The 15,428-nt window shown below is 36.9% G+C and overlaps 1 protein-coding gene across 5 annotated transcripts in view; it reads left to right on the forward strand.

Annotated features, from left to right (window-relative positions):
• CDH18 (cadherin 18) overlaps positions 1 to 15,428 on the forward strand; it is a 1,036,719-nt gene that overhangs the window by 899,501 nt on the left and 121,790 nt on the right. For all 5 annotated transcript variants that reach the window (XM_043600791.1, XM_043600792.1, XM_043600798.1 and 2 more), the window contains one exon: positions 11,278 to 11,445. In XM_043600791.1, coding sequence (XP_043456726.1) covers positions 11,278 to 11,445 — 168 coding nt within the window. The remainder of the gene's footprint in view (positions 1 to 11,277; positions 11,446 to 15,428) is intronic.

Consider the following 15,428-nt stretch of genomic DNA (forward strand, 5'->3'; position numbering starts at 1 on the left):
CTGATCTTTTGAAGTTATAGATCACATTGAAACACCAATAACAGATATAAAAATAAATAAAATAGGAAAAAAGAAAAAGTCAAAATCATTCAAAATGAGAAGTATCTTTGATGATAGATCAATATAACTATATTCTCCTTAAATCTGATTTATGACTCTAAATCCACAGAGATGGTAACACTTACTTTTGTATGATGTTCCTCTCTCTTTTCTCTCTGCCTTTCTCCCTCTCCCTCCTCCCACCCTCTCTTTTGTCACTCTTTCAAAACAGGTCAAGCCTCTCTTTAGATGCCACAGGTTAATTCTTTGAAATAATGTCACTGTAGTGTTAGGATTTTAATGTCAGGAAGTCCTGGGTTATATTTAAAGTTTTGTAAGTTTCTGGTCTAGGGAGAATTTTTTTTTAAGCTTTGAGCTTTTCCTCTCATGAAGTGTATGGGGAAAATATATGAGATATATATACCTGAAAGGAGAACCTAAGTCCGTACTCAAAACTCGTGAATTCTTCCTCCTTTTATCCTCAGGAGAAATAAAATGCTTCACCATCAATTTTCAAGGTAGGAAGAGAAAAAATATAGAGGAGGAAAATTGAATCTTCCTACTAAAACATAAAAATGTCTTCCTTCATGAATTTATGGTTGTTAATTCCATGAGTCATAGCTGGAGGCTAAATATGTCGAGGGGTTTTGTTTTTGTTTTAATTCTAGGATGCCAGTGTTTAATATAATACATATTTTTTTCCTTTAAAAATGAAATCAGTTATATAACAAAAATGGAAATAAATATCTGAAGTTAATCTGTTACCCACTGACACTTTAGAGTCTCAAATATGGGAAATGTAGCTCTAGAGGTAACCTTGCATCTGCTCAGCCATAGCTAGTGGTAATAACATCTGACAAGTCGTGAAGCTTAGTCAGTCTTGACTTTCCAGGGACAGCAAGAAAGCTATTCAAACCACCAATCCCATGAGGAACAAAACAGAGAAACAGAGTATTTGAATCACTGAGAACCTAATCCCTACCATTCTCTTATGATCATTTCCCAATGAATCCAATCTCTATAGCTATATACATTCAAAATCCTTTGTTCGTATCGGATGACCATGTAAGATGAACACACCTTCTTTACAAGGCGATCCTACTTCTACCTTTACCCTTCCATAACCTACAAACATTCCATTCTGCCACAAAGTACTCTTTGGTCCATACTCATCCATTTTGATAACTATGACCTCTGAAATCTAGATTTTGTTTCTCACGTAATGAAATCCATTTTCTGCATTACTTAACTTTACAGATTTGGATACCTATTTCCCTATCAGTAAATACCCTAATCATAGCATTCTCATATCATAAGCTCCGTCTTATATGTGTCTGGATCCCACATTTTAAACAGAGCAGAAACATATTCAGCATATATTGAATTGGTGATGAGTGAAGAAAATAGATTGCTGGAACTGTGTTGTTAATGGATACATATAGATTCAATGTCAATGAAGACAAGAAATTATGGAAGCCACATTATCCTTACAAAGTCAGAAAGGGAAATACAGAACATGTAGCAGTACATGATATACTAAATATCGAAACAAACAGCAGTCAAATAGCTAACATAAAGAATCTTCCAGATACCTAGAACACTACAGTAAGGAAGTTGGAAAGATGAATTATTACTACCAAGACTTTAAGTGTCATCATGTAAAAGATGACTAATGAAACTTCTAAACATTTCTAAATGTCTCAGTTCATTTTTTTTAAAGAAACAGATATTCCAAGGAAATAATGAGCATCTTGAGGACAGATATGTTGTCTTCTGAACTCTAGGTGAATATCTCAAATTTGATCATTCATGAGAATCGCAGAAGGAACTTGCCACAAATACTGATCTTTGGGCCCACTTCCCGTCTTTCTGATTAGGTAGATCAAAGGTGGCTTCCTTAAAGTTGCATGATAATTGGCATTCCATGTAATTCTGTTACTAAGTGCACTTGTATCACATTCAGGAAACAGTGGGACTCCAGTATATTTTAATATACATTAAGTAATGATATAATAGACTTCAAAATAATGAGTCATCAATTGAACAAATTAAGAAAACATACTTTTGAGTTCAAGTGCATAAGGTAGTTTAGACATGGAAGAAAACGTGTTTCTCTTATAAGTGCAAATACATACCTTAGGTGTTTCTGTATGGATTTGAATGTGCATGCTGGTTTATTTGTTCTAACTTGTAGGAATTTTATTTTGCAGTCTCGTGTAGTATTATCTATTGAACTAGATTTGTACATTTCCATCTTAAGTTCTTTATAGTGGATAAAAATGCAGGAAAACATTTTGGAGAATATATTGTTATATAGGAATATCCTCAGTCAGGGAACAAAAACATATGGTAGGCCAGTGAGTCGGGTTCAACACCTAATGCTTATAACCACAGATGAGTTTTCAATGTTATGAACTTGTATTCAGCAGAGAGTAATTCCCAGTTACAGACCCCTACATATCATGGTGATTGGGAAGCAGTAGTCAGAAGGTAATTTGCAGGCAGTGGGGCACCTGCAATCGTTTACCAGGAAGCTAATAAGAAACAAAACAAAATGATACAAGGGTAATCATATACTGTCGATTCAACCCAGCATCACAAGAGAATAAGAGGCAACATTTCCAGTTAAAATTTTTGAAGTAAACATTGCTAGTGAAGCTTATCCAACAAACATTCAGAATATGCCATTGCCAGTTGCCTAGCATGCATTGAAAAGGCAGAGTTTACTTTAAAATAATCAAACAATGAAATAATTTTAGGTAATGTAGCTGCTCTGTATTTTTTCTTTAAAAATTTACTTACAGGCCATGTTGTAGATAAGTATGTCCATATTAAGTTTATGTGGAAGGCAAAAGTAAGTTACAGTACAATCACCAGGTAGATGGATATATCACAGAAAAAGCCAAACAAACAAATATGATTTCTTACTTGGAATGTGTAAATATATTTTATCCGAGCCTTGCATAAGAGTGTAACCTTCACAGTTTTGAAAAATAAACATTACCATTGCATATTATTTGTCGTCTGTGTGCATGTATGTATTCCCATATGTATATTCATTTATTGGCAATGCAAGATGGAGATAAAAGGTAATGAAATGTGTAAATACATAATGGTAGCACTTCATCTTTTGAGTTTTGTCTTTTCAAAGTGTCCTGGACCCACATGCATTGGACTCACCTGTGGGGCTTGTTAAGGCTGTTGGGCATGGATGGTCCCTCCAGTTGACCACAAGCTGAACCCAGGCAATCAGAGGCTCCTCACTCTCTCTCTTGTCCTTGGAATAGGCTTTCCACCCACCGTTCCCAGAGTGGAAACAGTTTTTAAGAAAGCAGCTTTGAGAGAGTGATGTGTTGTTGAGGCTATCTAGACCATATATGTGACTGAACCCAGCTAAGGCCTCTATATAAACTTTTAGAAAAATTACTGGTGGGTGGATATGGAGATACATTCATCCTACAGTTTGCCCAGATGAGTCTTATATGTAAGCTCCTTTGCTTATTAAAAATTCCACCTTCTGGGATGCCTGGGTGTCTCAGTTGGTTGACTGTGGACTCGTTTTCTGCTCACATCATGATCTCATGGTTCATGGGATTGAACCCACATTGGGCTCCATGCTGACAGCATAGAGCCTGCTTGGGATACTCTCTCTCTCCTTTCTCTTTGCCCCTCCCCTCAACTAATTTGTGTGACCCCCCCCCCCAGTAAAATAAATGAGCATTAAAAAAATAAACAAAAACAAACATATCTGCCACCTACCTATTTGGAATGTTCTGCCTCTTTCTTTGGTCTCCCTGTTTGAGGCCCAATTTCTTAAATCATTGATGGAATGAATATTTGTGTACTTCCCCCCACCCCAATTCATTATGTTGAAATTCTAGCTCCCAATAGGGGCCCCTGGGTGGCTTAGTCAGTTGAGCATCAAACTTTGGCTCAGGTCATGATCTCACAGTTTGTGGATTCCAGCCCCACGTTGGGCTCTGTGCTGACAGCTCAGAGCCTGGAGCCTGCTTAGAATTCTGTGTTTCCCTCTCTCTCTGCCCCTCCCCTACTCTCTCTCTCTCTCTCTCCCTCTCAAAAATAAACATTAAAAACATTTTTAAGATAATTAGTTTTAGATTAGGTCATGAGAGTGGGGCCCTCAAGACAGGATTAGTGGATTTATAAGAAGTCGAAGAGAGCAATCTTTCTCTTTTTCTTTCTCCCTGTGCACAAACTGAGGGAAAGCCATAGGAAAACATAGTGAGAAGGCAGCTGCCTGCAAGCCAGGAAGAGAGATCTCACCAGGAACCTGGCACCTTGATCTTCCCAGTCCCTAAAATGTGTGTGAAATAAGTCTCTATGGCTAAAGCAAGTGAGTCTATGGTATCTTTTCAGGGCAGCCTAAGCACAAGAATGCAGTAGTCAATTAGAGCTGTAAGTAGGCCAAACCCACTCCAAATCACTAAATCAGAGACCCTAGGGCCTGGGTCCAAAGCAATCTCAAGGGAGTATTGAATCAAAGTCAAGTTTGAAAGCCACTAGCAATATTGCAAAAATGAAGCTAACTGAATAAATGATCACCCACACTGGTACACTGTTTAGAATGAAAGGGAGTGCTTTAATAGTTAAACAAAGACAGGGATATTCTGAAAATGACTTGGGAAAACCAGCACATAAGATCCCTTTGAGTAGATAGCTTCACATTTAACTCATAAAGTAATTTTGCTTAATGTTTTCCTATTTTAAAATATAGCATCCTGAGAAAAGTGGAGCAAAATCAATATGTATATGTGTATGTGTGTGTACATGTGTGTGTACATGTGTGTATATGAGTGTAAGTACATGTGTGTATGTGTGTGTGTGTACTTATTCAAAATATATATTTAATTCTGTAAAAAAGCCGGCTATTGTGCTAAGCATTGAGAATGGAAAGTAACTTATGATTGCTTTTTTTTAAATTTTTTTTTAACGTTTTATTTTTATTTTTGAGACAAAGAGAGACAGAGCATGAACGGGGGAGGGTCAGAGAGAGGGAGACACAGAATCCGAAACAGGCTCCAGGCTCCGAGCTGTCAGCACAGAGCCCGACGCGGGGCTTGAACTCACGGACCGGGCCGTGGGATCATGACCTGAGCCGAAGTCGGCTGCTCAACCGACTGAGCCACCCAGGCACCCCTATGATTACTTTTTAACTTGTTTTTCTTTTTCTTTTCATTTCTTTCCCAAATTATTGGGAAAGTATGTTTGCCGTTTTTTTTCCTATCTTCTTTAAACATTGTTTATATTTGCTAGTAAATTTATCAAATCTCAATATTTATAAAAACAATTTAATACTGATTAAATATCTATGCAAATGATTACCAACATGGACAAAAGATTGTTCATCCATGACGGTAGAACTAATCTCTTAATAGATGGACAGAACAAGAAGAGTTCATGATAATTCTGGCTACTTGGAGTGTGTACAGAAGTCTTCTGCAGGGTGAGAGGGATCAAGGAGCAGGAAGGAACATTCAGATTTTGTTACAAGATCTTGCAATCTTGGATAAGGGATGTTAAAACTTTTTTGAACCAATACTATCCATCTGCAAGTAATCAGGTAATATGCTAGTGTTTTAAACTATAAAATTAGAATGTGTTTTATATTGTTTAAACTTAATAATCGATTCCTCTGGAACAATTTGTGACATTTGCTTAAGAAATAATGCATTCAGGGGCGCCTGGGTAGCTCAATTGGTTAAGCATCTGGCTTCGGCTCAGGTCACAATCTCACCATCTGTGAGTTCAGGCCCCGCATCAGGCTCTGTGCTTGCGGCTCAGAGCCTGGAACCCACTTCAGATTCTGTGTCTCCCTCTCTCTGCCCCTCTCCTGCTCACGTTCTGCCTCTCTCTCTCTCTCAAAAATAAACATTTAAAAAATTTTAAATAAATAAATATTTCATTCAGTGATACCATTTATGATTTTACTACTGAAAAATGAACAATCTTATCACTTAGCTTAAATAAAAGCTATGTGGATTAGTAAAGAAGAAAAAATTGATCTCAGTTCACAGATGACATAATTGTATATGTAGAAAATCCTGAGGAATCAACAACAACAAAACGTCCTGGAACCAATAAGCATTATAACAAGATTTCAGGATACAGGGTTATATAAAAATAATTTTCTTATATACCAACAATGAAAAAGTGGAAAATGATTTTAACACATAATGCCATTTAGGGTAGCTTCCTTCCAAAAGAAGTACTCAGTAATAAATCTAACAAAGTAGATACAAAATTGTTATGAGTAAAACTACAAAATTAGGATGAAAGAAACAAAACTAAATAAATGGACAGCTATTTCATGTTCCTTAATTGAAGACTCAATATTGTGAAGATGTCAATTATTCCCAGTGATATCTATAGCTGTGATGGAATGCCAATCAAAATCTCAGCAAGTTATTTTGTGGATATTGACAAACTGATTCTAAAGTTAATGTGTAGAGGCAAAGACCCAGAATAGTCAAGATAATATTTAAGAGGAAAAACAAAGTTGAAAGACTGATATTATCTGACTTTAGGATTTACTACAAACTATAGTAATCAAGAGAGTGTGGTGTTGATGAAAAAATAGACAAACATATAAATAGATCAGAATAGAAATTACAGAGGGGCACCTGGGTGGCTTAGTCGGTTGGGCATCTGACCAGCTCAGGTCATGATCTCACCATTGGTGGGTTCAAGCCCCATGTCAGGCTCTGTGCCAACAGCTCAGAGCCTGAAGCCTGCTTCGGATTCTGTGTCTCCCTCTCTCTCTCTACAACTCCCCTGCTCACACTCTGTCTCTCTCTGTCTCTCAAAAATAAATAAAAATGTTTAAAAAATATTTTAAGAATAGAAATTCCAGAGATAGACCCTTGTACATATAGGCAACTGATCTCTGACAAAGGAGCAAAGATAATACAATTGAAGAAAATCATCTTTTCAGTAAATGGTTTGAGATGAATTGATATCATATGCAGAAACAATAAAATGACATAGACATTACATCCTTAGAAAAAGTAACTCATGTTGTATCAGAGACGTAAATATGAAAAACAAAACTTTAAAATTCCTGCAAGTTGGAGGATGCCTCAGGGACTTGGTTGAGTGCCTGACTCTTGATTTCAGATCAGATCATGATTCAGGGTCACAGGATTGAGCCCCATGTCGGGCTCTGAACTGAGCATGGAACCTGTTTAAGATCCTCTCTCTCTCCCTTTGCCTTTCTCCCCTGCTTGTGCTCTTTCTGTCTCTCTCTCTCTCTAAATAGATGATAGATAGATAGATAGATAGATAGATAGATAAGTACAATTCCCACCTGGTAACATAGATGAAAACTAGGTGACCTTGAGTGTGTCAATGACTTTTTATATACAATACCAAAATAATGAACTGTGACAGAAATAATAATCTGGACTCCCCCCCCCCAAAAAAAAAATTGTTTTCATTCTACACTGTGAAAGATACTGTGAAGAGAATGAGGAGATAAATCATGTCCCGGCAGAAAGTATTTACAAAAGACAAATCTCATAAAGGACTGTTATATAAAATATACAACAAACTCTTAAAATTCAACAATAATAAAACAACTCAGCTTACAAAATGGACACAAAACCTAACAGACATCTCACCAAATAAGACCTACTTATGGGAGTAAGAATTTGAAAAATGGTCCGACATCATCTGCCAGGGAAATAAATATGAAAACAAGACACTACTATACGCCTAATACAATGACCAAAATTTGGAACATTGACCAACAAATGTTGGTCAAGATATGAAGCCACAGGAACTCTCATTTACTGTTGTTAGGAATGCAAAATAATATAGCCACTTTGACAGTTTGACATTGTCTTACAAAACTAAACAGACTTTTACCATGTGATCCAGTAATTATGCTCCTTGATATTTATTCAAGGAGTTAAAAACTTATTTCCAAACAAAAACCAGTAGACAGGTGTTTATAGCAGTTTCACTCATAATCACCAAAACTCAGAAACCACCAAGATGTCTGATAATAGGTGAACGTATAAACAACTGCATACCCGAAGAATGCAGTATTATTTAGCACTAAAACAAAATGAGCTCTCAAGCCATGAAAAGACATGGAGAATCCTTAAATGTCCATTACCAAGTGAAGAAGACAATCTGAAAAAGACCACATACTATCAACTTTATGGAGAAGGCAAAATTACAGGGATAGTAAGGGCAAAATTACAGAAAAAGTAAAAAGATCAGTGACTGCGAGGCATTGAAGGAGGGAGAGATGAATAGGTAGATCAGAAAAGATTTCAAGGCAGTAAAACTATAACTGAGGACTTTGGGTGATAATGATGTGTCAGTGTTGGTTAATCAATTATAGCAAATGCACTGTTCTAATTCAGGATGTTGGTAGTGGGAGAAAATGTGTGTTCGTGTGGCAAGGGAGGAATAAGGAGAGGGTAGACAGTAACTGTACTTTCTTCTGAATTTTGCTGTGGACCTAAATCTGCTCTAAAAAAGTCTATTTGGAAGGACAAAAGTTACTGTGCATTGGCTGTGTTCTAGGCTGCCCCACTTACGCGCATCTGGGCAATGAGTTAGAAAAAGATTACTGTATTCTACAGCAATTTGACAAGCATTCTCCATTTACCTATGTGCCCTTGGGGTAGGTAGGTCATAGCTAAGCACATCCACTGGAGCACCCTCAAGAGAACTCTGAGTTTCAGTGGGTTCGTAGACAGTCATTTCTGGGAAGTATGTGTCAATTCTGGATACACTGTTTTCTTTCTATAAGCAAATGTGGCTGACAAGCTTCTTCTCATTTTCTGTCAGACACACCTATATTATAAAAGAAGGGATATAATGGGAATGGAATAAAATTATTGAAATGTGTACTCTAAAACAGGGGTTGGGCTGATTTCTCTTCTCTGATTCTCTTAAATGAATAGCATTTGGGGCGCCAGGGTGGCTCTGTTGGTTAAGCATCTGACCTTTGATTGCGGCTCAGATCATGAGTCTCAGGGTTCATGGGTCAAAGCCCCATGTTGGGCTCTGCACTGACAGTGTGGAGCCTGCTTGGGATTTTCTTTCTCTCTCTCTCTCTCTCTCTCTCTCTCTCTCTCCCTCCCTCCCTCCCTCCCTCCCTCCCTCCCTCCCTCTCTCTCTGTCTCAAATTGTGTAAATATATCTATCTTTCACTTTGTTTTTTTTTTAATTTTTTTTAACATTTATTTATTTTTGAGACAGAGAGAGAGCTTGAACAGGGGAGGGTCAGAGAAAGATGGAGACACAGAATCTGAAACAGGCTTCAGGTTCTGAGCTGTCAGCACAGAGCCCGACGCGGAGCTCGAACCCACGGACCGCCAGATCATGACCTGAGCGGAAGTCTGACGCTTAACCGACTGAGCCACCCAGGCGCCCCTATATCTTTCACTTTGTAATGATTGATTTTGCTATTATATTTTTAGATCCAGCAAATGACACTTAAAGATTCCATTGTAAAAAATTATCCTTCTCAAACTTCTCCACACCAGAGGCATGTCCCATTTATAATGTATTCTTTTCAGAACAACATCTTTATTTTTTTCAAATATTTTTTTCAAATAATATGTTTCTTTCATAAAATATTTTCATAAATTCTCAGCTTGTTCATTTCTGCATCGGTTCAATTCCTTCTTATATAATTATCATACGTGATAAAACATTGTTCTTTGTATTAAGGATGCTTGAGGCTTTTTCATATGCATGAATTACATGAATCATTTATTACCATATTATTATAATTTCTTTTGATAAGAATAATTTTCATTTCTATTTAGCTTCAGGAAAATTTTCCTGAACCCCCTCAATTAAAAATTCACAAATATTGAAAGTTGTGGGATCACTTTTCCTGGTTCCTGAGGCCCTCCTCTCAAAGTCATTACACATATAATCAATTCAGTAAAACAACAAAAAAAACCTGCTGCAGTGTTGTATGTTCTGAACAACTGATTGATGGATCCTTTCCACCTTTGAAAGACTACTTTCAGTTTGAATATACGTCCAACCCTATGTTCTTTAATTACATCAACATATTGTCTGTAAAACTGTGTTAAACTCTATAGTGAGCAGTTTTTATAATTGCCACTGTCCTATGAATTATACTGCTAACTAATCACTGGTGTGATTGGTCAAAGCTATTGGTCCCTTCTCAAAAAGAATATGATCCAAATATTTTTAGTAAAAGTAAAAAGGTGGTTGTTAAATGTTGTCCTATGTATGGAGTAGCAAATACGTTTATATTTTTACATGCATATATAATATAAATGTAAATATCTATCTATCTATATACAAATATACTTATTTATAATATAGCTCATCTACATGAGGACTTTTTTTTTATAATATAGTAATAGTCCTTGGCCCTCTGGAAAATGTGTTTCCGTTTTAAATTTAAGGCTCTATCGACAAAGCTATCTAATTTGTGTGTGTGCACATGTACTTCTGTGTCATACAAATGGAGATATAACACATAACATTTTTTAATCTCTTTATTGAATCCAAGTAATACTTCATAAAAGACTACCTTTAATGTCTCCTTTGGTGCTGTGAAATAAAGCCTGTGACTTTTACCTGTGATTTTTGGAATCCATTTCATTACTTTATTTTGCTTAGGTACTTAGATTAGTTCTTATTGTAGCTATCATTTCCTGATAAAAATAGTGAGTTTCTTCATCTTGATAAATGTTAAAATGACTCTTGTCTATAATCTTTGTTCAAGTATCCACAATTCTTCCATGTTTTCCACCTTCCAACCTTGACAGCCCTGACAGGAAGCTATGTAAATTTTTCTCTAAAGAGGAAAATTAACCTCTTCTCAAATCATCTTAACTGACGTTTTTGAGGAGCACAACTTGTGAAATATTTAGTATTCCAGCACAAGTACAAGCTTGGGCCACGGGGCTGTTCTGCAAGGCACCCCGAGGAACGCAAAAGGATGGGCATCTTAATTTACCACGAATGGAATGGTTTGAGACACGTGGTTGCCAATGAAGGGGTCAAATGAGGTGGTTTTCGTAGCATGTTTAAGGTACTGTTTGTCTCAGAAGTGGCTTTCTCACAAAAGTATTTCATTTAAAAATGCACTTCTGAAAATATGCGGAAAAAAAGCTGGCTCTGTGGCTCAATGAAACTATGGGGGAAAAACGATACATCTGTGCTATTTCTCATTTAATATATAATCTGTACTGTTTTGTTTAAAATATGTTACAGGAGTTATTAGAACTGCCTTACATAATATGGACAGAGAAGCCAGAGAACACTATTCAGTGGTCATTCAAGCCAAAGACATGGCTGGGCAAGTTGGAGGACTCTCAGGATCGACAACGGTCAATATCACCCTGACTGATGTCAATGACAACCCCCCACGGTTTCCTCAAAGTATGTACTTGTTTCTTATGATTCACATTCATCACTCTTCATATACGTAAAACAAAATTAAATATTTACATATGTAATATCATGTCACTGTTCGCTTGAATGGGAATATTTTGTTTTTGTGCTGATTTCCCTTGTCTAAACAAGAGTAAGGAAATCACTCCATTTATTGTCTTCTGAACCTGGTGGTTAATTGTCACTGTGTTTAAAAAATATTGTTTCAGCTGGCATTACAGTTAAATATTAAAAGTGATACAGTGGTCCTGAGAAATGATATCTTGCATTTGCTAAAGCAGTTATGTATTACTAAGGCATATAGGGAGATATCCAAAATACATTCTGAGGTGAGCATTCTACTCTTGCAAAATAAAATTGCATATGTGCTTTCTGTGACAGAAATTGAAAAAAAAATCTTCATGTTATACATGAATGTGCTACACACACACACACACACACACACACACACACACACACCACCCCGAAGCAAGGTGCGGCTAATTCCATAAGGTGGGCTCTCAGAGTAGAAGATGAACTTTGTGAATGGAGGGCACAAACTTTCAGACAATTCAGGGGGAGAAGATGTCAGTTCCGTGAGTGTGAAAAGAAATGGTGTTTATGACTTCCTCATAGTGGGAAAGAAATATTTTTCACTACTTCTAATGTGGTAGAAACTGCGGATGACATTTTATAGAATTATCTGTAATTATCCTAAAAGTCCTGTAGGGGTGCTATGCCCTTCTGATCCATGATGTTTAAAAACTATAATAAAGTAGATACGATGGTATGTCAACACAGGCTCTTCACAAGTATGTGTGAAATGCCTTCCCTCGCTGTGTCTCTTACTATTTCTCTCTGAACACTCTGGAAGAGCGACAGTTGAGTACTGCCTGTTCCCAGAACATCTTGCACATTCTTTTTTTTTTTTTTTAATTTTTTTAACGTTTATTTATTTTTGAGACAGAGAGAGACAGAGCATGAACAGGGGAGGGGCAGAGAGAGAGGGAGACACAGAATCTGAAACAGGCTCCAGGCTCTGAGCTGTTAGCACAGAGCCCGACGCGGGGCTCGAACTCACGGACTGTGAGATCATGACCTGAGCCGAAGTCAGACACTTAACCGACCAAGCCACCCAGGCGCCCCATGCACATTCTTGATTCAACGCAGAATTTTCCACACTCACATTTCTCTGTTTATAAGCTCTGTTAAAATTTTCTCTGAAGTCTGTTGCAGAATTAACAGTTAATAAATCCTTGTTTTCTGTTACGTGGCACTTTAATGTTTTATTGATTTCCATAGGTACTATGAGTCTAAGTAAGAATGATGCTTGAATTGTCTATGTAAATTTAAGTGTTCAGATCAGTGCCCAGCTCTTGATAGATGGTTATTAGATCAATGAGTGAATGAGTTGAATTTTAATATTTTGTCAAACTACCACTGTGAAAAGATATCCAAGTCAAGTACATAGGTAGAATCAATTTTAAAATATTGGTTCTAGAGATAGACTGTGTGACCTGATTCATTCGTGTGTCCTTTGCTCTATGAAGAAAGTAGGTTTAGAAGAAAATTAAAAATCATTGATAAGTCCACCTGGCATTAAACCACAAAATTAAATTTTAAATCATTTTACAAATTACATTGTATTTTTGTATTTATTTTATCACTTGGTCCATACAATGTTCATATATACATACAGCACTCTAAGACAACTGCTATTCTTTTATAGGATAAGGACACTGAGGTTCAAAGAATTTGTAAGGTAATGAACAATAATGCTAAACTCAGTCGAACATAAACTTTATTATAGTTTACAACAACAACTCATCTATTTCAAGTAGATACCACCATGACTATTTTAAAGATATATGTTAATATCATAGCTCCTAAAAGAATGAGACTCGAGTGATACACTACAAGAATTCAATAAATGCTTAGTCATGATACAAATAGCATCTCTCACGCTTTCTCTGCCTCCTTCTCTCCCTCCTTCTCCCCATAAACTAATTTTTAAATTTACAAGCCCATTAAAATTGATTTTCAAAATAAACAGAAAATTGTAATTGTGATAAATATAGCATAATGATACATAATTTTATTTTTTAAAGTTTATTTATTTGGGGGGGGGCAGAGAGAGAGATGGACAGAGGATCCAAGCGGGCTCTGTGCTGACAGCAACGAGCCCAGTGTGGGGCTTGAACTCATGAACTGTGAGATCATGACCTGAGTCGAAGTCAGCAACTCAACTGACTGAACCACCCAGGCACCCCTTATTTTGATTAATAACAAGGTTATTGTTGAAATATCAGTTTATGATGAAAACAAGCATTTTATCTGACAAAGAAACAATACATGTATACTCTCTGAGTGAACTCAGTGTATCTATGGGGATCTCCCTTTCTTCAGTCAGTAACAGGTCTCAACCCTGTCACGCTGTGAGATGCACTTAGAGTTTAGAAACAGAGATGCTATATACCCAGAACCTCACACTCCGACTTGCTGAAGAGATTGTTTAATCTGTAATCCCATCACACTAAGCACAACGCTACTTTCAAAATTTTAGTGTCACCATAACAAGAGTAGCTTGCAGTAAATTATTTTTTAATTTACCTGTAATCATCATAAGTCATCAAATGGCTACCCATGTAATGGGAAACTCTGTAAATGCTTAGAGGAAAATGTGATATGTTATGAGGACTTGTGTTTATGAAGCACAAATCTTTATACAATTCAACTTATGTAAAGATTATATCCAGCCGTCAAATGGATCCAGTAATTTGTATCTCTTCAGATGTGTAACATTTTCACAGGTCTCCTTCTGATTTCTTTCTCACATCACCTGTCTCAAGGAGCCATTGTTCTTACACCAGTACTGTGATCCACTCCGGTATAAACACCTGCACACAAAACTTTGCAAAAATATTCCTTCAAAGCATTTTTCCTTTTTTTCTTTCTTCGGTTAACCTACCACGCCCCGAGAAAGTGAATCAGTTTGTTATGTCTTCTATATCAGTTTGTTATAGCTTAATTTAAGGTTATCGTTGTATTTTAACTTAAAATAAATTGGCTCTGAATAACTTTGAAAACTCAGGAACGAACTAGACTGAGAAGTTCCTTTACAAAGTCTCTACACTAGGGAGTTGCAAACCAAGCGGACTAGGATGCAAGGCAAATAAAGATCCAGGCAGAAGCAGGCTGCCCGTCAGGGTCAGGGAGGCAGAGGGCAGAATAGACACCAGTTGGTACTTGCCCATCTGAGAGGACAGCCACTGTTCAGTTATAGGTAATGCCTGCATGTGGCCAGGAAAATGTTAAGGAGGGAGCCACTTGCAAGTCTCCCAGTGAAAGAACAAATCAGGCCTTCTATGGCTTGAATCTTTACTCAAAGAGGACAAGGGATGCCCAGTTCTCCTTCACAGAAAACTTTTGGGGTATGAAATTCCTCCATATTAGTCCTTCTGTTGAAAGGAATATATTGCCGTTGTAAGATTCTTGCCATGCCCTGTTTTGGCTTTGACTCTGTTACAGTTTTATTACAGTTATTGCTTAATTTATTCTTAGGTAGGTAAAAAGTCCCTGACCTCCATTTTTCTGTATAAATAATATGCATATAAAAATCGATAACTTACATGAAAATTCATAAAGCAAACGTTCTGTATCCTAAATGAAGGGATCTGTATTTTGACAATTGCCTTTGAGTACATAAGAATGAATAACATATTTAGAGAAAGAAGAAAAAAAGCCCATATATGTCAAATAATCACAGTAAAATGGTAGAAACTTGATTTTTTTTATTTAAAAAAATTTTTTTACATTTATTTATTTTTGGGAGACAGAGAGAGACAGGACACAAGTGGGGGAGGAGCAGAGAGAGACTGAGACACAGAGTCCAAAGCAGGCTCCAGGCTCTGAGCTGTCAGCACAGAGCCCGACGTTGGCTCGAATTCACAAACCACGAGATCATGACCTGAACTAAAGTCAAATGCTTAGCT

This window comes from Prionailurus bengalensis, chromosome A1, assembly GCF_016509475.1.
Source record: "Prionailurus bengalensis isolate Pbe53 chromosome A1, Fcat_Pben_1.1_paternal_pri, whole genome shotgun sequence".
Taxonomy (NCBI): Eukaryota; Metazoa; Chordata; class Mammalia; order Carnivora; family Felidae; genus Prionailurus; species Prionailurus bengalensis.